The sequence below is a fragment of the Coccinella septempunctata genome, chromosome 2 (assembly GCF_907165205.1).
Source record: "Coccinella septempunctata chromosome 2, icCocSept1.1, whole genome shotgun sequence".
Taxonomy (NCBI): Eukaryota; Metazoa; Arthropoda; class Insecta; order Coleoptera; family Coccinellidae; genus Coccinella; species Coccinella septempunctata.
In genome coordinates this window covers 29,718,137-29,745,487 of record NC_058190.1, presented here as the reverse complement: position 1 = coordinate 29,745,487, position 27,351 = coordinate 29,718,137, and the positions used below count along the sequence as shown (strand labels likewise).

Sequence of the window (27,351 nt, the reverse complement as noted above, 5' to 3'; positions counted from 1 at the left end):
GTTAAGTGTGCGTTCTTAAATGGATTTCTCAAGGAACCTGTATACATGCAGATCCCACAAGGTTTGGAAGGAGTTGATGACAGCCAAGCTGTGTGCAAGCTGAAACGAGCATTGTATGGTTTAAAACAGTCTCCGAGATGCTGGTATGACCATCTGAATAATTTTTTAATAGAATCAGGTTTTGAAAGATGTAAATCTGAACCATGTTTGTATTATCGCAACAATTTATTCTTGTTAATTCATGTAGATGATTTGATAGTTGTATCCAAATCTTTAACTGAGTTATCTGAATTAAAAAGGGAACTACAGGATAAATTTGAGATGATCGATTTAACAAATAGCAAATGTCAAAAATTTTTGGGATTGAACATTATAAAATGTGAGAATTGTATTTACATACATCAGAAGGATATGATTGAACAAATTTTGAAATATTTTAATATGGAGGATTGTAAGACATCAAAAATCCCCATTCAGCCAAAATTGAATTTGAACTTTAAATATCCTGAAATTGATGAAAATAATTGTAGTAAATTACCATATAGACAACTGATAGGATCGTTAATGTATCTTATGCTTTGTAGTCGTCCAGATATATGTCTCTCAGTAACATTTTTCAGTAGATTTCAAAATTGTTATGGATTAGAGCATTGGAAAAATCTCAAAAATGTACTTAAATATTTGAAGTATACTAAAAACTATGGCTTGAAATTCGAAAGATCAAAAAGAGAAAATAATAATCGAGATATTTTGTCAGCTTATGTAGATGCGGATTATGCGAATGACATTTGTGATAGAAAAAGTATTTCAGGTTTCACTCTAAGCTTATATGACAATGTGATATTTTGGAGATCTCAAAAACAGTCTGTTGTATCATTATCAAGTGCGGAAGCCGAGTATGTAGCGTTGTCATCTTGTCTAACAGAAGTTCTTTTTGTAAGCCAATTATTGAAAGAAATCTTAAATTTTGAAATATATCCTGTAAAAGTATTTGAGGATAATCAACCCTGTATAAAAATGGCTTCAACCCTTGAGACTCGAAGAACTAAACATATAGATGTGAAATATCATTTCATTCGAGAATGTGTCAATAACAATCAAGTAACACTAGAATATGTTCCAAGTCATGAACAAATAGCGGACATGTTTACTAAAGCATTGCCAAATGTTCAATTTAGTTATCTTAGAAATAAGTTGAATGTTGTAGAAGTTTTTTTGTAGTTTAGTTTAATTTACCATAAATGTAGAATTGGGAGGGAGTGTTGAAGAAAGAAAACAATTCTTATTTTTGTGATTATTTCATTATTCTGTGCTCATTTTATGACATGCGTGGATGAGTAGAAGTAGCAGTGAAGTTAATGGAAGTACATTGTACGTTGCACATTGCGTTCTTTATTAAAATAAAATTGCTTGGAATCTGGACTGGAATCTTTTGATTTGTACCACGGAGAACAACACGTAGCACTCACAAAGACCAAATTTTGCAGTTGTTTCAACTAATATCTGCGATAGTCCGACCATGGTTTTGTGGTTGGAAAATAGTACGTGTGATTTGGGCTTTACTTGAATTCTGAATGAGCTTGCTCGCAAAGAAATTTTCAACTCAAATGCATAGATACAGATATGAAAACTTACAAAACTTATGACAATGTTATGAATACGTAGATATACATATCAATGATCTCATATTTATGTGATCATTGATCTCTACCATTTTTACGTTTACATTTCCATAGCTTGTTTACTTGCGAAACATTAAATTTTTTGGCACAGTTTTATGGCTAATTAAGCCAGAAAAGGCTTGTATATATTATTGTTCAGGTTAGAATCCCGCATATCTCATATATTTTTGGCCTAGTCCAGAAATTATACAGTAAGAAGTGGAAAATTTATTTACCAACCTTGGAGAAGAAATTGAATGATATGGAACTTCTTTGTTGTGCCCTATGAGTTCTTGGTTATTTTCTACTATTCCCCATGGGGTTATACCTAACGTTATAACCCTACCGGTTCGTTGAGATCTTTCAAGTAGAAGTACATCACCCACGTGCTTTGTAACACCTAGAAAAAAATGAGAAAATTAGTATCAAGCATTGAAGAATTCAAATATATATCTTATATATATATATATATATATATAATATATATATATATATATATATATATATATATATATATATATATATATATATATATATATATATATATATATATATATATATATATATATATATATATATATATATAAACTATAAACTTATCACTGAATCTCTTGAGCGGAGGATGGTAGTCTTATGCGATCTTGGGACGCCGCTTTGAGATATCTCATCACGATACGTTTGTTTCCATAAATTTTTCATTCTTCCGATGCGCCTCGTTAGGCGCTTGAATTGGAGTGCTGTACACCGTACAGTACTCCTTTTTGTATTGTATAAACTTATCATCTCTAATCAGAATGGAAATCATGTGGAGTGTGTGAATTGAAAATTAATTAATATTCGCTCTTATTAGAATAAATCTTGATTTGTAATTTGACCTAAAAATTTCCAGGTTAATTGAATTTGAAAGAATAAAAATAATAATATGTCTACAGATAGCAGCAGATTGCCATCACAACTGGACCTATTTCAATAAGACGTGGAATTTTCTAAGGAGACTTGCTCAGCCTTCTGTGGTTCTGCAAAGCCCTGAATCCCTTGTCTCGTAGATTGAATTCTACTGACTATGGATTTGCCATCAAGAGCCGAAGTAAAACTATATGATGAAGCTCCTTTACATGGACGATTCATCACTTCTTACATCTACTTAAAACCAAATGCAACAGTTGCTGAAAATGGTAAAAGGTTTCTCCGAATATATAAAAATGAATTTCGGACTGGAAAAATGTCGTCTTGTCAATATGACCAGAGGTAAAATAGTAAACGGTACATTCAAACTCAAGGAAGGTGCGGAAATCGGAGCATTGTAGGAAGGGGGTATGTGTAAATATCTAGGTAACAAACAGTCTAGACAATCAGACCCAGAAGAAGAGAGAATTGACGGAGAAGTTCAGTCGAAGATTAAGAAGGATAATGATAATTAGCAAGAACCTGACCAAAGCAATCAATACCTACGGTAACATCTCTTGGACCACCACCGATTTAGCAGCCTTATAGAGAAAAATAAGTACAATGCTGATGATCATTAGCATCACCCTAAAAGCCCAATAAAAGAAACAGAGCTGCTATGACCCTTTAGGGGTAGAGGAATTGTTGATTTGTTCAACCCTATGACTCAGGAAATTGAGGGACTTCGACAATATTTCCTGAGCAAGGATGCTTCATCAGAACTTCATCGAGTAGTCTCTGAAGCTGATGGTAAAAGTAAAAGTAAAAGCTGAAACAAGACTACATAAAAACCGTCGAGCATCCTGCAGCAAGCAAAATGCAGAAACTGACTGGCAAACCTTTGCATGGAAGGCACTAGAACGAGGTCAACCATGATTACGTCATCATATCTGCGTCGAACTGGTTAACTGGTTAATTTCCTGAAGGTTGTTTCCCGAGACAGAGGGCCGTCCTTGCCATCCAGGATCAGGTGATTCCAACAAGGAACTACATGAAATATAACGCCTCAGTGGCGGACGATACTTATCGTTATGGCTGTGCGACAAATGACACCATTCATCATCAACGGGAATGCCAAGATTTTACACCAAGAATTTACAAAAAAAATACTAACTTTTAAGGTCAAAAAAAGTTACCTATTACAATTACCATCCGAAAGCTGTATTGGAAAATGAACATCACAAGCCCTACTGGGATCGCATGGTTCTCACAGAGCGGGAAATAACTCACGATAGACCTGACCTCATATTGCTGAATGAGGATGAGAACAGAGCATTTACCTACTATTCTTCGACGTGGCGGTTCCAAAAAATTACCACCTGGATAGGCACATTGGATTAAAAGGATTTCAAAATACAGAGATAGTGGAAGTTAAAAGGTTCAAGACCATCCCTATTGTCATTTCATCTACAGGCCTCATACCGAAGAAACTACCAGAGAATTAGAGGAAACTTCAGTTCGACGAAAATATCTATTGAATCAAGCAGAACTCGGTACTGCTGGGGGTGGCGAGTACATAACGAAAGTACATCTACTCCGACAAGAAGTGCGGGTAGATCAGGAATCCAACCGACAACAAGAAGCCTATAGACAGCCGAGAAGCCGAGGATCCGACCACCATCATGAGCCCAAAAACCGGGAAAGGGCTCCAACAGAGCTTAATCCTTTCGATATTCGAGATATTTGGGATAAGTGAATGCTCCTCTGAAGAGGAGTGTGAAAGCTGCAAGGATTAAGTCATAATAGTCTTTATTCACAGTTCAGAGCAATAAAAATGTGAATAATAACACACCAAATTTTACATGGGGCGTTAAATATGTAAATCACGAATAATTTGAATCAATAAGTTACTGGCAAACATAAAATTTAAAGTTCTATTCAAAATAATCAAAATGGCTGGACCAGAATTCATCCATTGTCTTAGTATGATTAATACCAAATTCACTGTTTTTTCTGAATTCTCTTTTTGAAACAGATTGAATTGACCCAAAATTCTCATAAAAAACTAACTGAAAACTATAGTAATAGTTTGTGCTGAACATTTTTTCTATAAACATCACATGTTGCTTCAATATGAGCATGTAGGTAATCAATATAAAAAAGACACATAAAACCATCATCCAACCGAGACTCCACTTTAAGAGGAAATCATAGGAGAGGCCAGAGCTCATTCGCTATATAAAATATGCTAAATGTGCATTCGCGATACACATAGCCAAAATTGAAACTTGATTTTTGGTTTATCTTTTTGGATACACAATGTTTTAACAATGTCTATCCAAAAAGATACACTGGCGCTGAACATATCAAGCTGCGTCAGGACTTTCAAGGCTTAATAGGGTGTCAATAATTCTTGAATGGACCACAGATTACAGAGAATCTCTGTAATCTGTGGAATGGACTTTAAGCTTTAAGTAATCCTTTTCTCGGATAAACATTGAAAAATCGATCTTTGTTAGATATTTTTCATATTGACGTACGGCTATGCAGCCTGCACCAAATTGTTGATTGAGATTGTCAAGGGTAACTTACCAGTATTGGTGCCACCCGTAAAAATCCAAGCCCCTGTAGACCTAGCTGCTTTCAGGAGACCTTTGCGTAAAACTTTCTTCAGCTTCGGCTGCAGCTCGAAGTTTGCTTTGCCACCTTGAATAGAAATAAGTAGTTTTGGAAGCTCTAGACTCCATTCTTTGGTGATCAGCTGTATGATGTGCTCAGGTTTGGTATCGTAAGCCAAACGGATATACTGAAAATAAGATGAAGCGTTGAGGGAATAGTTGAAATCGAATGATCTATTTCAGCAGTATATGTCTATAGGAAGGATTTTATTTGGACCGAAGAGTTTGGAAGCACATAGATTATTATAGGTTATGTTATTTTACACAAATTTTAGATTATTTGAAATGGTGTTCTGGGAAATATTTCACTTGACTTTTCCGCCAATTTAAGCCATTCATATTGACATGGTTAAGGGCCATTGTTTCCAGAAACGAGAGCTTCATCATTTTGCACAAAGCTCTATCATTTTCGCCAAATCATGTTAAACGATTCGGAGTCGAAATCAATTCTCTTGGTCGGTCAAAGAACTATAATTTGTAGAGGAAAAGTACTAGACACTTGAATTTCTCTAAAACATAGATGGTATCTTAATTTGAGAAATTATGAGACCAAGGGAAATAGCCCTGCTTTTGAATTTGAACAACTTTACATGTTGAAATTCAAACAAAGTTAGTAACCATATCTGTACGACATTTTCGTTCATTTAATTTCAGGATAACCAAGTAGCTGCATTTCATTTGATTTTTAGCTCGATTTTCGTGAAAAGTCCATTACTGAGAACCGTTTTACGATATCTTCATTTATCATGAAGATATGATTAGATTTTGATATTTTGTCGATTTCGAAAATGTGCCTTAACTTCTTTATTTTCGAAAATATCTGGAAACGGTAAAAACTTTTTACAGGCACTTTTTCACTGGGAATACGTTTCCATATTCAACTTTTTCTATTTCTTGTAGTAAGGGTGGAAAAAGAAACGTTATTTTGAATACGAATGCAATCTTTTTTTGGTCTCATATCATCCAAAAAAATTAGCTTGTCAAAAATATATATACATATGTCGATATGTTACCTTACTCAAGGTAAAATTACCATTTTAGTAAAATTTGCATTTGCAATTCTATGAAACCATTGACCACAAAATTGTTCACTCCCAATAAATCTCCATCTCTATGATACGCATTGAAACTTTCCGTTCATTTAATTTCATTTGTTGCTGAAACACCTATAACTCCAATAAAATTATGTAATTCATGATTCCATTAGAATAAATATCGAGCAGAATTTATATGATAAATTTTGATATAACTAATAAAAAGTTTTCAAATAAAGTTCCATTACTCTGTAAACAAATTCAACTTCTTTTTCTAGCAAAATTCACTGTATTCAACAGCACAACTGAGGAAATGTCTCTGATGGCGTTCCTGACTCTCTGCTCTAAATCAGCCCTATTCATGACTGGAGTCTTGAAAATTTCATTTTTAACATATCCTCACACGAAGAAATCTAAAGGATTGAGGTCTGGTGATCTTGCTGGCTAGGCAATAGAACCATGGTTTCGCATCCACTGATTCCCGAATAAACTATTAAATTTGATTTTAGTTCGTTGTGAATTATGGCCAGGTGCGTCATCCTGCTGATAAGAAAGCAACCTAGATTCACTGAGAGGAATATTGTCAATATACTCCTCAACAAAATTCTCTAAGCCCGAGTATCCAAATTTTCTTGATATATTTTAGGTCCCAGAAATCTTTCATTTCTCTACAAATATTTTCATTTTGGTATGACCAATAGTGTTCATTATGTCAATTGATTAGCCCATCACTATTGATCCTCACCTCATCTGTCCATATAACTTCAAACTTATATGAACGGAAAGTTTGTCAATACATATATTTTTGAAAAGCAAATTTTTTTGGATGATGAGACCAAAAAATAATGCTTTCGTATTTGAAATAACGTTTTTTCCACCTTTTTAGATATTTTCGTAAATAAAGAAGTTACGGTACATTTTCGATATCGACAAAATATCAAAATTTGGTCATATCTTCAAGACAAATGAAGATATCGTGAAACGGTTTTCAGTAATGGACTTTTCACGAAAATCGAGACCAGGAAACTTTTCAACGTTTTTATCTATCTAGTCTAGAAGTACCAGAAACAGCCAAAATCAAGCAATTTGGGATACCCTGTACAAATAACTGAAAAAGCTTGAAAGATGAATTTGTGTTAATTGATCAAACAATGTTTGTAGTTGAGTACAGGAACTCGCCAACGAATAAATCGAATTTAAACGCAAACCGTCTCTTTATTGTCCCATTACTTAGATCTCATTAAGTACGGTCAGAGCTCTTAGGTAGCTCGTAGGGAATAATTGAGGGTCTGCTCTCAAGCATCTCAAATAAGCCTAGGGACGAATTAAATTATTCAACAACAATTTGCTCACTTTAGGGGGTGCAAACATTTCTTTAATCCCCCTGGAAGAATCGGACGGATATCACTTAGAAGTAAGTAATCTACATATTTGTGATAAACTGAACTGTAATATATAGGGTTGCCCACAAAGTTGTTGAGAATGATAATTAAGTTTTTTCTCTGTACATTATTAATTATATCCAGTATGTTGATAGTGGTTAGTAGTTGGAGAGCCGAAGAGGGAAATTCGGGATTTACTCGAGCGTGTCAGATTAATATAAGGGGATATACCTTGGACCCTGTAGAGTACCTCTACCAAAAATTAGACCTGTATATAGGGGGAATTGTCTAGGACAGCCTGTCAGAATAGTACAAAAAACGATCATTGTACATACTCGAGCGTGTCAGATTAAGATATATGTGGTTAATTACATGTTGAAAAGTATATATTCTCTTAATATGACAATTTAATCGTGTCGAAAATGTGTGAGAGGGCGCCACAGTTGCAAAAAAAGATCGTCACGTGTACATTCTCGAGCGCGGTGGCGTTTTTTCTTATTTTGAAGCTAATGATTCAAGGATAACGGAAAAAATATAATCTGACAGTTTTATCAAGCCGAAACAATAAAAATTAGACATAAAGGTCACAAAAATCAGTTTTTTGAATTATCTCCTCCCCTGGGCCTCAAATCTTTTTCGCATTCATTATAAAAGTTGTAGAGCATAAAATTTTGTACAAATTTTGTCCTGAGCAATTTTTTCTACGTTCGAACGTTTTTGAGATATATGGCGATTAATGCGAGGTGTTTAGCGATACATGCTGAAGCGAAAATTCACTCGTTGGAAAATAGTACATTCTAAGGTTCAGTCAGAGAAAACACTAAAATTTTCGGGACTAATTTCGAAAAACAGTCATCATAAAAATACCTTGTCATTTTGACAATTGGATGAATGTAGATTAAACTGGGATTCTACATTGACCTTGCCCTTTCGCATGTGTGGCTAAGCTCCTCGCCCTTATCGCCCTCTAACTCAAGAACGGTTAAGAGTATGTAAAATTGCTTCAGACAAAAGTTGTGTAGAATTTTATTATCTACAACTTTCATAATGAATACAAAAACGATTAGAGGTACAGGCAGTGGAATATTCGAAAAAAAAGCATTTTTATCATCTTCAAAGTGTCAGATCAAGAAAATCCCTCCTGTGATTAGTGTCAGATTAAAGGGTCAACACGTCTACAACACCGAGATTAACCATCTGCATGAAAATCTGACACGCTCGAGTATGTATTATACAAGTAACGATTTTTTTTACATTTTCAAAGGACCGCTGTGAGCTTGCGTCACGTCCAAATTGTCAGTCTCTTGAAAAGTAGCTTCCTATGGGTCCAATTAACATATCCTCCAAAAATCTGACACGCTGTAAAAAAAATTTTTTTTACCATTTTTAATCCTTCCGTACGGCTAGTCTCACCGCGCAAACTGTCAGATAAGCATGAATTCATTATCAGAGACACGTGGAGCATATACACTATCTTAATATCATAATATAGTCAGGATATTCCTTAACTGTTCTCATCAAGGATGACGTGATCGAACAAAAGAAACCATGATCAGCATCTATTCTTCCTTGATGAGACGGTCTTTCTTTGGGCTTTCTTTGGGATGAGGTCATCAATGGTGGATAGCTAGTTTGATTCGGATCGTTACCTTTATAGATTTACTAAATCTGTTTAAAACGTCTGAATATCATATTCTCATTGATTATTTCAATTGTCCACTCAATTTGGAACACTTTATTAACCATATGCTATGGCTAAATTTATAAGTTATCTGGATATCATGACATCTTGATTAATTAATAAACACAATATTAATTTCAAGAAATAATTCAATATGTTAACTTTTTTTTCAATATAATCATTAATTATTGATGAAAATTCAATTAGAGTGGAGGTCAATACCCATAAACTCAGATGATCTAAAAAACAAAACAAAAATTCAATATATACTAGCCCATAATTCAGAAAAACAAATGAGTGAACACAAAATTTGTAAAATAATTCTAATGTTTCTCCAACATCAAAGACGGCTCACTTTGTCTAACCCTAACCCATTCTTGTGAATATTAGGTCACCTTTAGCGCGTCCATCAGGCCGAGGCGCAGCCGAGGCTAGCAAGCAGGCGAGACATTATAGACAGTTTTTTGCCGAGTTTTTTGTCTCATCTGGGTAGCAAATTCCCCCTGGAGTAGTGTTACCGATATCCATATGGCTATCCCTATACATTCTTGATTATAATGAACACTATCATTCAAACCACGTACCCAATTCACTCGTTGAATGACAGTTACTGCGTTTTTATAAAATTCCGTATTCACAAAATTGATTCAATCGTCTCTCTATCTAGTATTGGTATCTTAGTAAAGAACAGCCAGTCGAAAAGAGTTTGCGGACGAAAAGTGTATGCAGACGAAAAGTACTCGCCTTTAAAAATAGTCGATTTTTCGTTCGGAAATAAGTATGTACATAAAATGTCATTTTTTGTTTTTCGCTGGAAAAAATGTTTTTGGGTATTCAAAACCTTTCCCTTGATCCCTTGTTATTTATTTAATCAATTTTGACAATCGCGATGAAATATCCGACATCTGTAGTCCTGGGCAGACTTGAAGTAGTTGTTATAACCTATATTGGTTGAATATCATTCGCAATTTCCTCTGTTAAGAGTTATTCGCCTTGAATTTATACAAGACTGGAACAAGTTAATGATGGTAGTAGTGAATTTTGTACAGGTTTGAGAGTCAAACTGGGGAAAAAGAGATTTCATTATCGGAATTTCAAAAATTCAGGAGCTTAAGAATCTTTTTTTCTACTGTGCTTGAGCGTAAACACCTACAACATTGTGAAAAGTTGACAAAGATGAATACAGGGGCGTAGCTACCGCGGTATCAGCGGTATCAGTGATACGGGGCCCCCAGGTTTTAGGGGCCCCCGAATGTCTGTAAGCAAAAAATTCCAAAAAATGTTATTCAAAACCTCTTACAGGTTTTACAATAGCATTTTTGAGAATAACTGCTAAGACAACCATTCATTTCAAAATCCCGTTCATTACACCGAATCGATCATTCAGATAGATACGAATACTTAAAATCTGAAATTCAGAAAATTCGTGCCATCAAAGAACTTTTAGAATTAGTCCTGATAAAATTCAATAGCCTTGCATCCAGTTTTCCGGACGATATTACTGCATGCCTTTTATTTTAGACCCTTCCGGTTACAACTGCAATCGCTGAAAGGATTTTTTCAAAATTAAAACTCTGAGGACTTTTATGGGACAGGAACGGCTATCAGACATGTCGTTATTGTCAATAGAGGGGGAACAACTTAAAAAACTGAAATCGTCATCAGCTATGGCTGATTTGATAAATAGATTTGTTGAAATCAATGCTAAAAAAGCCTACCTTTAATTTTTGGTATTTTTTGTTAATTATTTGTTTATCATTTTATGTTGTTTGTATATTATTTTATATCGTTTGTATGTTATTTGTTTGTGAATTATTTCGCTCCCAGCACCAAGTATGAGTTAGAACTTTTAATTATAAGTACATATAATCATTTCGATACTAATCGAACATTTTTTGCTACTTTTATTTTTACTTCACCCTTCCATAGGGCCCCACAACACTTTTTTATACAGGGCCCCTCTAAGGCAAGCTACGCCACTGGATGAATAGTTGATCAAACAACCCATGCGTTCCTCCACAAGAATCAATTGCACATTAAAAAAGCCGAATTCAACAAAATGTGACGAAGCCGGTTTTTCCTCTGTACCCTTCATTTGAAATTAAAATCTACCGGATTTTCCTTAATAATTCTTCTCACAAGAACGATGTGCTTGCATAATAGTATATTCCTAAAGATATATGATACTGATAGCGTACCTACAACAAAATAGTAAATTGTAGTAAAATTGTAGTAAATTTCTCTTACAGAAACACTGATCTGGTAAAATGATTTAAATCTCACCAGTATTTCGCAATTTCTGTGACAATCAACCAAATACATAATATAAAAGAGGATAGAATGGACGCTCTTGCTCTTGCAACTATAGGAGCTCATAACTCTTCAATCAACTGTCATTTCAGAATTCGTCCTCATTACGTTGTCGTAAATTCAGAGACAGATACGCAGCACTTTTTAAGTCCAATTTAACGAACTCAGTCCAATTATTGAATGGATTTGAATATGAGATACTAAAATTTGCGGAGGCTCTATCCTACGCCTCGTCGAATTAAAGTAGCGCTTTCGAAGTACATACTTTCAATTCAATAAAATTCTAACGAAAAGGTATCGGATGGTAATTCGGGTATAAAATGCATTCGGAAACGTCGATTCGACGAGCTTTTACATCGTTCCTTTCCATCACATCCAGTGCTCGAAACGGGCCAAAAAGAAGAGTTGCAGTTATTCATACCAATACGAAAGGTTTTTTTTTTATTGCTGTCGAATAGGTGTTCTTCATGAAGTCGCTAAAATGTATTCAATGAATCAGAATGTTCAACAGAATTTGGGACAGTGTTTTCAGGCAGCACTATATCCAGTGAGGTGGAAATCCAGAGCAAATGTAGAAATTTTTTGCACAAACGATGAATCAACACTTCCAATTATACTAAGGAAAACGAATAATTGCCATCTTGTGAAGAATACATTGTTTTCGCATTTAATTGTTTGTATGGGAGTTGAAATTCAATGAATATAAGTAATAGATATAACAGAATTCGTATTTATATTTTGGGCGAAGGTGGTTCATTATAATTCAAATAATAAATATTGCACCGAAAAATTATCAGCTACCTGCATTGTTCAATATGAGAAGCATGAATTTTCCAAACAAGAAATGAAAAATCCGACCATCCTCCTTTCATTATTTTATTTCGAAAATTACACGGTAACTCCATGATATTTGAGAGGAAAACAAGTACTTTTCGACAACTTTTTTCCCAGATTTTCTATTCTTCTTCTACTTATTTTAAGAAGTGTTAATCTATACCTACTGAAAATTGGTAGGTAGTTTTTCACTCATAAGATTCCCATCAATCCTGCCAAACTAAATACCTATGATGATATTATACTTGTAGTTCATTTTTCAACCTTATGATGGGACTAGAGGGAGAGATCTAGCTCTTTGAGCATGCTTGTGTGCTAAAATAGACCGTTGGTCGCAGTGGCAGGTTTGGGTTTATCCGTCCAACACACCCAGCAATCATGCAGTAATCAGTAATCAGTATGTTGGTCCTTTATGAATATCTCATTCTTTCACCAAAAACTAGCAGAATTTTTTCGAATGGAGTAGAGGTTGACAGGTTTTGAGGTCTAATTATAAAGAAAACCAATTATGTATAGGCCGCCGTTTCGTTTATTATTATAAACATCCTCAGGGCACTAAAAGAGAAAGCAGAGAACTTTGTGTTATGACTCAATTAAAACATGAAAGTTGTAGGTATAATAACAATTAATTAACAAAGGGAATACAATTTTGAAAACAAGCATGAACAACGGGCGTTGGAGTTCAAAAATCAACCAAAATAGGCCGGTCAACAAAATATGACGTGTATAGAATATAAAATAACAATAAAGCATAAAATACCCACAATAATGTATGATCTTCTTTGTCAAACAAGACGCTACATCAATACAACAATGAACCAACCTTATTAGCATAAACATATTCATTACTCGGCAAGACAGCGAAAGTGAAAGAAGAACCCAGACATGAACCGAATACATAGCAAGGGTGATAATATGTTCATCATGGATATGAGAGAGTAATATGCAGTATTCAAATTATCGATGTCAGTTCCTCTATTAACAACATTTGATTCATTCCTGATTTCAATCATTTCATGTAACAATCATTTTTTCAAATTTGTTTGCTTGCCAATGACCTCCGTTTCATAAAAGTTAGAAATATGTAAAGAATTTCTACTATGTTTTGCCAAAGCCGAACAGTTTTCTTTAGATTTCAGTTTCACGAAGAAAATCTAAGAAAGATAACTGATACACTAAGAGAAAACGACTATCCGTTAAGTTTATTAAAGAAGATTATCAATGATGTGAATTCTCGCTCTAATACGAGGACTAATGATAGCAGCAAAATTTTTAAAAAATATCTTACATCGAGAATGTTTCTGAACAGATCCGGAAAGTACTGAAAACAGATCAAATTGATATTGTGCAAAAACCTGAAAATACTATGGGGCAACGTTTTTATTCGGTACTGAAAACTAGGACCCCGAAGAATTTCTTGACAGATGTAATATACCGGATTCCATGTTCGAACTATACAAAGACTTATACTTAGATAGGACAGACAGGACGTTACTTGAAAACTCGGCTGTCGGAATATAAAAGAGATATGATGAATAGCATAAACCCACTGAAATCTGAAGAAAACTGTTGTTGTCTGCTTTGGAAGAACATAGTAGAGATTCTTTATATATTTTTAACTTTGATGAAACGGAGGTCATTGTTACATGAAATGATGAATGAATCGAATGTTGTTAATAGAGGAACTGACATCGATAATTTGAATACTGCATATTACTCTCTAATATCCATGATGAAGAAATTATGAACATATTATCACCCTTGCTATGTATTCGGTTCATGTCTGGGTTCTTCATTCACCTTCGCTGTATTGCCGAGTAATGAAGGTGTTTATGCTAATAAGGTTGTTTCATTGTTGTATTGATGTAACGTCTTGTTTGATAAAGAAGATCATACAGTATTGTGAGTATTTTATGCTTTATTGTTATTTTACTTTCTATACACGTCATATTTTGTTAACCTGCCTATTTTGGTTGATTTTTGAACTTCAATGTCCGTTGTTCATGCTTGTTTTTTAAATTGTATTTCCTTTTTAATTAATTGATATTATACCTAGAACTTTCATGTTTTAATTGAGTCATAACACAAAGTTCTCTGCTGTTCCTACTAATACCCCTGAGGATCTTTATAAAAATAAACGAAACGTCGACCTATTCATAATTGGTTTTCTTTATAATTAGATCTCAAAACCTTTCATTTCTCTTCGATTGAACATATCGTAAACATAACTTGAATGATTATTCAGGAAGAGTTTGATATTCTGGAAGAGAATTTCATATAAAAATCTGACGAGGAGCTCGATGAAAATGAAGTTCTCATTCTTGTCCCTGTACCTCTCAGCCCTAGGCTCCGAAACGTTCAAGGATCTTCCTGCGAATAATGTTTGTATTATTGTACCTTCTATATTTTCATACGAGTATGAATAGGAGAATAGGCATATGATGAGCTCCTTAAGGCATAACCTTCAACGTAAAATCGATTAAAGAGAATGAGTCATTTTTGCTTCATTGAACTGAGGCTCCCCAATAGAGGATATGCTCCTAAAATCATTTCATGAGTATAAAAAAGTATATATCGTTGAATACAAATGACATGGACGTTAATTTCTCCTTCTTTTAAGCTGAGTGAGAAAAAATAGCCTAATTTGGGCCATCGATTGTGTCTGAACCACTTCCGAAGATTTGAATCATTTTGATGTCATTTGAAAAGTGGTTTCCTCTTCTACAAAAGAAGTAAGAAACAAACTTTTCCAGCTGCTCTCTTCTGAATGTAAATTGAAAAAAAGCATCAAAAAGAGGCCAAAAATTTCAAAGATTCTTGGTCCCTAAAGGTTAAGCTCTGGCAGAAAATTGTCGCAAGCTTCGCTTTACTGATATTTCAGATGCCCTCCGTCGTTTGAAACCATTTCCAGCTTGTTAGCAATTTTTGTGAACCAAAACCCTAATTTGCCTGGGCTATAATATCAATCAAATGTAAATTTTTCTGTGTGTTTGATTCTAATTGTTAGTGATCGAAAACATTTAAAGAGGATTGATTTAAATGTGAAAAAAGTGATGAAAGGGATCGTACTAATTCTGTCGTGAAAGGTTGAAAAAATACACAACCATCAGAGAGATTAAATGATCGGACGAAGAAGAACACAGTCTGTTCAGTAACGGAAACCAAGAGCAAAACAAATATCATAAACCCTGAATTGGGAGGCGTTAGTAAGTGGAAATCAGACCCAATATCCAATTAAAACAGGCGTGTTCATAACGCTCAATTGGGCACAACAGCCTGCTGGTACAGACTACGCTTTTGTGACAGTTGCGTCATTGCTGTTCTCGTTGAAAAAGGGCTAATTAGATTTTCGCTCTCGGAATTACTTGGGCTTATAGGCACATGAAATATATGAAAAAGATCAATGAATTTCTATTCCATGAAACAGGAATGCAAGAGAGCCTCATCAGTGGAGGCAAGGGGGGGATTTAGAAGCCTTATACAGCTGAACACTCTAAAATTCCTAATGTATGTAGGTACATACTTAAATGTCTAGAAACATGGTGTATGCACTGACTAGCTTTTGTTTTTCCAATTTTGAGAATCTGGGAGAAGTTGGCTTTTTCTCACTGTAGGTAGGACTGTTTAGAAATTGACAGCTTATTGTTATATAATAATAATAATAAATTTGTTTGCAGAAATTACAAATAATAAGCATTCTCATAAAGGAATAGCTTGTCTGTGGGGTGAACTACCAAATTGAGTTTTTCTCAGTTTTACGAGCAATAAAATGCACACAACTGAAAAAAAATCTTTTTCCTATTTTTTCGATCGTATTGGTATGGTGAGTTCAAACACAACAACGCGATAATATCATGCAACTAAATTTGAAAACGCTAGATATCCCCTGCCTAGGTTGGTTTGACAAAAAGAGCATCACCTTTCTCTTGAATACCAGCGCTGACACCGAACTTCTAATATCCAGCTGAAGAAAATTATAAAGTCTACCCGCAAAATACTCAAAAAAAAGCAATCTGGGCTATCGTTTTTAGAGGATATTGGAGTTCGAAGTATCTCATCACGAGGGTGATGAGATCAGATCTAAGGAGATTGTGTATTGTGGTGATGATCAATATAATTAAGCAACTTTTTTTTGCAATAAGTTCTAATTACCGATTTGAGGAAATATAGTTGCTTCATATCCAATATCTTAGATTCCTTGTATAATTCATCAGAGGGATACAGACTCGGTGTGCTCATTATAATTTAAAGAATTTTTTTGTGGATTTTTCTACTTCTGTTTATAACAATAAGCTGCCGCATCCCGAGCCAGATTGCCATAGGTCAATTTAGATTCTACAAGTGCCGTCATATACGTATGACTTTCAAAGAAGGTGGGTCCAAAATTTGTTTCAAATATCTGAATCTGTACAATAAACCTCTCAACGCAAAAAAGATCATATCTATGTGGAAATTTCATCTTGAATGGGAATCAATAGTTATTCCAAGATATTTGACTTGCTCTCTGATTAGAACCTTTGTTGTACACTAATTGATTTTTGAAAATAGTTGGAATATATTCCTACAACTTGCAAATGCAAATGTGCTATATTTGTAAGCGATTATTGGTGTGTGAAAATGTATTAGTTTCGAGAAAGAATGTAGGACTGTCATTTTTTCAACATGTCGTTTTCTGTATGGACAATCAAGAACTATAACTAAGAATTCCGTATTGTTGAACTATAACCCTCTGTTGTTGGAATTAGAGCAAAACCAAATCTCAGATGAACAGTCGGAATGGATAGAGCTAACGGTTTTATGGCAACTTCAGCAATATTTAATCAAAAGAACTGTATTGGAAATTCTTAATGTAAATTGTGAGCATGTATTAAGAAACAGAAATACATAAATCTATCCGAGTCTGTTCTTCAAATATTCTTCACGAGTACAGTGAAATCCCCGTTTCCGTCAACTGATTATATTGCATTATTGGATATTTCGCCAATCAACCGTGTTTTATTGAAATCATATTGAATTACCTTTCTCATCAATGAAATTTGTCAACAGAAATTATCTTGAGTAGTAGGTACTCCTTCGTCAGTATCGAAATATCTGCAGATTTATTTCTACTTGTATTTAGGTAGGATGCTTTTCTTGTGAAATATTATGGTAGCTCATTTTAAGATAATACTAAGAAATATTGTTATTTTTATATCATAAATATTATTATTACTCTTGGCATGTGTTAGGAGGCCTTGATTAAAGATTAAGATTATTTCAACACTCAATAATGAAATTCTAGTTGAAAATGAAACAGTATTTGTTCTCGAATACCTAATTCGAAGATGCGCCTTCGCCATTTTGCACACCTCCAAGAACGTATAATATGCAGCATTTTTTATGTTGAACCAACATCGGCATCTCGAAAACGGCAAAGATTAAAGAGTAAGGTAAGGTTAGTTAACTCTATAATCTTTGAAAATTGGTAAATGAAACCCATTCAGTTGAATTGAAGCTCACTTAGTAGTTGTTAAGTGCTGATACAAATACGTGAATGTCGTATCGCTGGACGAAAAAAATATAGAAAAATAAGAAAATTCATATTCCAGAAACTATGTAGATCAGCCCTTGAATTCCAGAATAAACAGCAAAACTCACAGCCAAGTCGACTGTGACGAAAATAAAGAAGCAACGGTCCAATTGTATGGCCACCATTTGAGGGTTAATCAAGGACAAAATGTTTTGTACAATTTTAGAAAATGTGGAAGAGTTGAAAGTTTTAACTCTGTGGATGAAGAATGCTACTAACACCATTTTTCAAGCATAAAATATGTTCAAAGGAGATTAGGCGTTAACACAAACAATTCATCCAATCTAGAGTCGGAAGCGATGAACTAAAAAAAAAAAATGATAATAAATAATATAATCAATCAGACCCAGATGAAGAAAGAATTAACGGAGGAGTTCACCTGACGATTGAGAAGGATAATGAGAACTGGTCTTAACAGCAAGAATCTGATAAAAGCGATTAACACCTACGCTTGCTCGGCGCTGAGCTATGCATTTGGTATCCTCTCTTGGACGACCACCGATTTAGCAGCTTTACAGAGAAAAATAAGGACGATGCTGACTAAACACAATAAACATCACCCCAAAAGCTCAATAGAACGGACAGAGCTGCCACGACATCTTGGGGGTAGAGGAATTGTTGATTTGTCCAACCGTATGTCCCAGGAAATTGAAGGACTTCGAAAATATTTCCTGAGCAAGGCTGCTTCGTCAGAACTCCATCGAGTAGTTTGTGTTGCTGATAGTTCTACACCGTTAAAGATACAACAGGATCCATTGGAAACCGTCGAACACTCTGCAGAAAGTAAAATGCAGAAACTGATTGGCAAACCTTTGCATGGAAGGCACCAGAATGAGGTCAACCATGATTACGTCGCCATATCTGCGTCGAACTACTGGTTGACTTCCGGAAGGTTGTTTCCTGAGACAGAGGGCTTCATGCTCGCTATCCAGGATCAGGTGATTCCAATAATGAACTACATGAAATATATCACCAAGGATGCCTCAGTGGCGGACGATAGCTGTCGTTATGGCTGTGCAACACATGAAACTATGCAGTACATCACCGGGGGATGTCAGAAGTTCGCGGGCACGGAGTACAAAAATAGACATGATGCTGTTGCCAAGATTCTTCACCAAGAATTGGCACTAAAACACCAACTTCCAAGTTCGAAAAAGGTTCCTTATTACAATTACCATCCGGATGCTGTGTTGGAAAATGAACATCACAAGCTCTACTGGGATCGCACGTTTCTCACAGACCGGAAAAGAACCCACAATAGACCAGAACTCATATTGCTCAATAAGGATGAGAACAGAGCACTATTAATCGACGTGGCAAATCCAAATAATAAAAATCTTCTAGATAGGCACACTGAAAAAATTTCAAAATACAGAGATCTCGAGGAACAAACCAGAAGACAGTGGAAGCTGAAAGATATCGAGACCATCCCTATTGTCATTCCATCTACAGGCCTGATACCGAAAAAACTACTAGAGAACTTGAGGAAACTTCAGTTGGACGAAAATATCTGTAGAGTCATGCAGAAGGCGGTTCTGCTCGGAACGGCGAGAACTGTACGCAAGTACATGGGGAATGCAGAGGAACACCGTCTGCTCTGACAGGAAGTGCGGGTGGAGCAGGAATCCAACCTACAGCAAGGAGCCGAGGAGCGACCCGGACCCGACCACCACCACTAGCCCGAAAACCTGGAAAGGGCTCCAACAGAGCTTAATCCTTTTGATATCTGAGATATCTGGTATAAGTGAATTTTCCTCTGGAGTGGAGTGTGAAAGCCGCAAGGCTTAAGTCATAATAATAAGCTTTATTCATCCCCGTAGACATTAAATGTATGAGACAAGTCAAAAAATAATAGGAAAAAATACATAGAAACATATTCTGATCGGAAAGATAAACATGCGATGATTTTAAAAATGTCTAACTACTACAATTCATTTGGTATTCTTTCTTATTTTCATGATATTGTTTTTTATCTTAATATTGAATATAGATATTGTTTGATAGGCAATTCAAAGTGGAATATACTTTTTTCTGTAAAGGGAAGAGTAGAATCCGTAGAAGAAAAAGGTTGTAATTTTCATTATTCGGACCTTGATGGAATTCATGGTCATGAACGTGAAAAAATTAGATGATATTTATAGCGGAATCTAAGAATACCAGAATTAAAAATTGATTTGAAAGAAGAGAGGTTTGAATTAGATTAGAAAGAACATAGTATAGGAGTTGAAAAATGAAATGTCGCATTGAAAGTAAAAGCACAAAGTAATCGAAGCAGTTTTTGAAGGAGTGAGTTTCTGAATATATGAAGTGAAGTGAATATATGAATATATTTCCATTTTCCTGAAAAAAAAGGTGAAAGCGAATATGGAAATGAAACGATGCATTTCGTTTTCCTCTTGAACCTCATCAGAGAGGTTTTGTGATATTTGAAATAAAAATATTTTTTTCATTGTTCATTGAAATAAGCAACCATTGTCTGATTTCACTAATTATCATTATCATCGTATCATTAACCTATTTAGAAAGCCAATATTGGTACGACATAAAAAAGACGAATCTGAATATGTTAACTATAATAGAAATTGAATCATAACGATTTTCCCACCCGTTTTAATTAATTAATCTAAAATATAATAGATTTTTGAGGCCAAAAGAAACACTTTTATGCTTTACTTTTTGTTCCGATTACGTCTAGATAAAATAATAGCAATTTTGTAATATGTTACATTATAACATGGATATTGATCTAAGTTTTATAAGTTCAATTATGTGGATCTTTTAAACAAAGCTGCATTCAGCCGATTTTTCAGATTTCATAGAAATTTTGTTTAGGTTGAATCACGTCCATCACTCATTAATCTGAGAGACAACATTTTGACTTCTTTCAAACGAAGATGGTGGACTACAAGAGGAATTGTGTTAGAAGGAATATATCTGCTTATAAAATTGATTGACACAGTAAATTTCATGAGTGATACACAAAATTCAAGTTCGATATACAGAAAAATTGAACTATGTATATAAACGCTAAACGCAGACCTATCGTTCGCTAACTTTTGTGTTGTTTGAATGTAGCATATGTGCACCTGATTGACATTATTTCAATGTTTCCCATTCTAAGATTGTTTCTGTTTATGTCGTTGCAGTTTGGAAATAGTTTTTGAAGAATATTTATGACATTTAGGCCCGGTACTTTCACGTGCGAATAAATAAATTTATTCGTATTTATTAAGTCTTATTCGTAAGATTAGTAAAAATGCAGTCTTTTCACTTTCAGATAGTGTTATTCATCGAATAAATCTGTCATTGAAACTTAATTAGAAGAGTTTATTTGTCATAGATCGAATGTCGGTACGTCATTATTCGTAGAATAAAATTTATTCGAAGGTGAAAGTACCGGGCCTTAACTGAATAACTTAAGAAATAGTTATTTGTGTAACCAGTTGGGAAAAGCAGTATTTTTCGTAATGAGCGTATTTCTGCGCAAAAGGACGCGAAATACAAAAAATAGAGATTCACACAATATTTTTTCTAATTTTGAATAGGATATTGCTATGAATTCAGTTTAAAAATACCATAAACGTCTTTAAAAGCTTCTCTTGGAGATTCCTCTAAAATCGTCTACTGACAGAAATTATTCAATTTTTCACCCCGTTTCTATGAAAGCAAGTATCGTTTCATCATCAGTTGCGAAATATTTTACTTTGCGTAACTGGTTGCGAAAAGTAAAACGTTTCAAAACAATAATGAGTTATGAAAAATGTCACTTCATATGTCAAAATTAGAAAAAAATAATTAAATGTGGTTTTCTCTAAACATTCGAGCTCTTTCAGTCGAAATGTATCGACAAAACGTTTAAGCGGATTTATAATAACTATCCTATTGTTCAGTGACCCATGAACTCAGATTGATATCTTTCATTTTTGAATATAAAATTTCTCGAAAATGGCTCATTATACGAGAAAATATATATGAAATTATTTTCCAAAACGGTCCAAGACTCATTAGTGAGGTATTTTTATAGAATATAGTGGTCATAATGAGAAACTGGAAAATTAGGTGTAATTTTGGATTCGGAGAGGAGTCACACCAATGACCACTATTTTTCGAAAATCTATCCTAAAGTGACACTTTTTTAAACTCAATGACGTTGTAAAACGTTCTTCTTTTCGTAACCAGTCACGAAAAGTAAGATATTTCGTAACTGATGATGAAACGACACTTTTCCCCATAGTGGAGAATTGAATAATTTCCGTCACTAGACGATTTTAAAGGAATCTCCGAGGTCAGCTTGTATAGACGTTTTTGGTACTTTTAATTTGAATTCATAGCGACATCCCATTCAAAATAAAAAAAAAATATTGTGTGAAACACGCTGGGGAAGACTGTTTTTTGTATTGCGCTCATTACGAAAAATATAACCTTTCCCAACTGGTTGCAGAAATAACTTTTTTGAGATATCAATCAATCGAGCCGAATTGTAAAAAATGGTAAGGCGAAAAAGTGTTTCTCTGCACCTTGGGAATCTTCTGTTGAAATATATGTACAAGTCAAAGACTCACCCTGCACAAAAAAATTTATAAAGAAAAATTTTGAATTTCAATGAACTTAGTGATACATTCAGACTACGAGCGAATTGCCATAAATATAATATGAATATCGCTTCATTCGCTTGTCGTCGAAATTCAATGAATAAATTGAAGGAATCATGACTCATTCTTCTAGAAATATAGGTGCTGTTCGATTAAATATGTAACTGTTATAAGCTAGAAGTAGGTATGTTCCACCTCTGAAAACACAATCTGTATATTATAAACCCCTAATGAATTCATATGAACTGCCATGAAGTTTCGACCATCCCCAGAGTAGTCTGAAGAATAAGTATAATTTATAGCATTGTCTGCTATCCCGATATAACGCCATTCGTATTCACTTCTTGAACAGTTTCGACACTTTTATGGTCTAGACACAAATTTGTGTCATGAGCAACGCCATTTCGTACGAGCTACCGAACATTATCCAGAGGAAATTATTGCGAAACAAACCTTGGACAGATTTATTCGTCATTGAGAGGAGGACCAACGAATGGAATTTCCATTAGTTATATCTATACGCTTCAATTGAAGGGTAATCGAATTCAAGGATTCCGAACGAAATGAAAGAGTAAAAACAATGCATATGCGTTGCCAATGAACTTGAATATTTATTATTGATGCACCAATTGTGTTATGTCAATTCATGTGGGTTATTGTTGTCGAAATACTAGAAGAAACTCCAAGACTTTATTTCACAACATTTCAAGTTCAAGTACCTACTAAGTAAGTTGAATAAAAAGTATCACGGCTAGGAAACCTTATATTAAAGGGAGTTTATACCACGGGACTTTCTCACCATCCGTAAGGCGTTAAGGGGGAAAGACTACCAGAATGTGGGGTGTTGCCAGAACACTTGAACGATCAAGAAAAAGTTACGAATATTACACTACTTTAAACTTTCGTCGAATAGATGGCAGCACTTAACGAACGTCTTTTTTCAATTTCACCGGGATACGAACTGCAGCCAATGGCGAGACTTTTCGAGAAATTTTTTATGTGAAAATAGATAGGATAATGAAAGAAATAATTTCACCTCGGAAGTTAATAACATGAATGAATAGTTGTTTTTCAATGAAAACATTTATTTTTTTATTTTGTTTTCCGTTTGACGAATAAAAAAAATTTCTGACTGAGTGACGTATTGATTTAATTTAATTATAATAAAAACCCCATTTAAATTAGTGGTTTCTGAAGTAAGATATTCATTTTCTCTTTTCTCTCTGACCACTAAAACTGTGTAGACCCATCTTAATGGTAGAGTTAAACTTTGAATGAATTATTGAAGAAGGGAAAATCTGAAAATATCATTTTAATATTTAATCGTGGTATTTATTCAACATCCAAGCAAAATAAATACTATTGAAAAATTTTATTGAATACAAATGAAGAAAAGCATAGGTATTTTTAACTCCGGGAAAGATCCACATAATATATGTATGTCGAATTCCATATATTTTGAGGTAAGAAAATGATTTGTTCCGAATTAGCTTCTGGATCACCTCAGTGATCCTACAAGGTGTAAATGAATAGTTGTTTTTAATTTTTTTTCAGTGATCAGAAAACCGACAAAAATTAAACTGAGCAGATTTTAGGGATGCGAGAAGGCAATAAAAAAATTCAGTGGTTTTTCCCTATAATATCCACCTATTAGGTAAATTCAAGGTAGGAGATAATTCAATCTTGTATGACTCACGCTGTGTACATACTGATGAATTATTTCTTTTCTCAAAAATCACGACCTTATTTGTTAAAAATAAATGATGCTATGAAATATTAATTTTTCATGGAAATTAATGAGAAAAAAAGTTCTTGGGAAACGAATGTTAGAGGTGGCTTTACCATCCCTTGCATGTATGGGGGAACATCTCATTTCTATTAATTTTCTGGTTTCTGAAAACAAAATTTAAGAAAAATTTCAGGTACCATCTTTAGGTACCTATTATATGAAAAACCCATGCTATATTTGACAAGAAATCAGCACAATTTTTTTACAACTGATCATTCACACCCTGTATTATACAATGATTTATAAAATATATCATACCTCCATTCTTATGAATATGAGCAAGAAATGTTCAGATATATTGAAAATATGGCTTGTGTATGACATAATAGTTATTTTCCTAACAAGTGTGGAAAGCGATTATTTTCCGCAAGAGACTGCAGCTTTCGAGTTACCAGCGTAAATGAAATATTTTCACGTGATAGACTTATCGTCTTGAAACTGACGTTATGAAAAATAATATTTTTGTGCGCTCAGCCTCATACAGAAACGTTTGAATTTTATGATTGGCGCATACATACATGCCCAAATGTTATGTTTGATGTGACTTTTTAATATTTGCGAGCGGAAAAGTACTACTCTCCAAACGTCTGTACTTTTTCATTAGCAGTTTGATGGCCTGAGATGAGAATAGCTGCCAAATTTGAAAAATAAAACTGAGAACTGAGTAACATGATTTTCAATAACATGAGTTTTGATGGTCCATATTTAATTGTTGTATTCTGATACCATCCTATTCACCTCATAAACTACCTAATATACAGTGATTTGTGTACCCCCATGTGCCACTCCACATCCTCATACGAATTTCAAAGAAGACGTTGTTCACATAGGAATGAAATAACATTTCAAAATACCAGATTTCAATCCTAATAAAGACAATTGTCTCCGTACCTATGTCATGGTGATAAATTGAATGTAAGGCCTTAGCGAGGCATAATTAGGTACACCAACCTGAAGAAAAAAACACTTAAGCATCAAGTCAGTAATTTTTGTTAGAATCGTTTATTTTCGTTATTATTGAGGATGTAAGTCGCCCACTGCGGTAATGCTCATAAAGCCATAATTTGGAAATACTTACTTGAGCTTTGGACGGATGAGGTCCCCCCTGGAACTCAACAGTCCCATAGGCGTCCGTTGGAAAGGCCGCTGTACATTTTGATGGTAACCATATTTCGGTTTGAATTTTTTCTGAATTTTCAGTGATGAATTTATGTTGTTCTAGAGTTCTATCACAGCAACATCTAGAAAAGAATATAAGATTGAGTGGGATGCAAAATACATAGAGATACACAATACTTGAAAAAACAGAATTCAGTTTAAAATTCAGAAAGCATGTAACTCGAGACACAAGTTAACTGGCGATATATTTTGGGAGTCAGTTTCAATTTATTTTCATGACGGCTGATATTCCAGTGATACTGTGATCCACCATACGTTTGTACCTACGTAACAACATGGTAGATAAATTTTAATAGAGTTGAGTGATGAGGGGATGAGTTACAGTAGAATATTAAAATTAATTAATAAAAAAAATAAATATAACTCCGCACATCCTTCAGAATATTTTTACGATTAGAAGTATCACTAATTAAGACTCATATCAGTGGATGTTTGCACTTAAGATTGAGTTGCATAGATACCTACAATATGAAAAATAAGAATGCAAGCTAGAATAAAATTTACAAAATATATTTTTTTCTTGGCACCCTGTTTTGTGTTCCACCTATATAGAATACATCTAGAGCAACCGTACTTTTTCAATAATCCTTATAAGAAGAGGAATATCTACTTCGCATGCTAGATAGACACGAATGGCATACGAAGTAAGCTCATAACATAGTTCTAAATTACATGGATTATTCCGTCTATCAGACGGGCGCACTAGTGTGATAACGTTTAATTGTTCCATTGTTCAAATTCATTAAGGCAATAGACTGAAGTGTGCTTATTGTTGAGCCGTTTCCCAATGAATTCCAAACAAGTCATCAGGAATCAATATGTGATATGATTAAACCAATAGATTAGCGATCATTAATTCGGAATTCATTAATTTGAATTTTGCAGAAAACCCGCTAAAAATTCATTTAATACAATTAATATACTAAAGAAAAACACAAGAGACGAATAGGTAATAGCTTCTATTCAGTATGGATTTATTATCTTGTCGTTTTTTTGACCTTTTCCCGAAAAGTATCTGTTCAGAAAATAATGATTCTTTTTTTTAATTCTTATTTTCTTCTTATGTCATAACTTTATCATATGATTACATAAATGAAAATGTATGCAAAACCTATAAACTCACAACAGCAAAAAAAATTATAAAAAAAATATTTTTAAAACAATAAGAACTCCGAAAACAAGAGCAAAAAACAAAAAGTACACAATGGGAAGTTCCACAAGCGGTACGGTATAAAAACCGTCACATATGTTTAATTTAGATTCCTATCCAACTTTGTATTACATATTTTGCATGCTCCTTCAAGAGAATCCAAGAAAATGTTGATTTCATTCGTATCAGGTTCCTCATGGTACTATGACATCCATTTCAACTATCGTCCATTTGAGGTAGTCACCAGAACTACCGTTCATCGGAACCGGTAATTCAAAGCACCAAATATGAAAATTTTTTCGTTATTTCATCTCAAAAATTTACGGAATTAGTCAGTTCTTAACTGTTCAATTGCAATTGCTTATTCAACGAAAGTTTCTATGAAAAAGTTGCTTGATTTTTCTAAGATTGTGCTTTATATGACCTTCGTTTTATCCTACGTGTTTGTCACTTTCCCTCAATGTCATTATGAGCGGATTTTACATTTTACTGTAGTAAAGATACGCTCAAAGACTTTCAAGTATTCATTCTCAAGAAAAAATATACTTTTTACATTGAAATATTATTTAATATCATTATAAATAAAAAAAAACCTCTCACATAATTC

At 34.1% G+C, this 27,351-nt stretch overlaps 1 protein-coding gene across 12 annotated transcripts in view; it reads right to left on the bottom strand.

Moving 5' to 3' along the window:
- LOC123308048 (transient receptor potential cation channel trpm) overlaps nucleotides 1–27,351 on the bottom strand; it is a 285,453-nt gene that overhangs the window by 77,455 nt on the left and 180,647 nt on the right. For all 12 annotated transcript variants that reach the window (XM_044890584.1, XM_044890574.1, XM_044890579.1 and 9 more), the window contains 3 exons: nucleotides 25,494–25,656; nucleotides 5,139–5,352; nucleotides 1,902–2,061 (listed from right to left, as the gene is read on the bottom strand). In XM_044890584.1, the coding sequence (XP_044746519.1) occupies nucleotides 1,902–2,061; nucleotides 5,139–5,352; nucleotides 25,494–25,656 (537 nt within the window). The remainder of the gene's footprint in view (nucleotides 1–1,901; nucleotides 2,062–5,138; nucleotides 5,353–25,493; nucleotides 25,657–27,351) is intronic.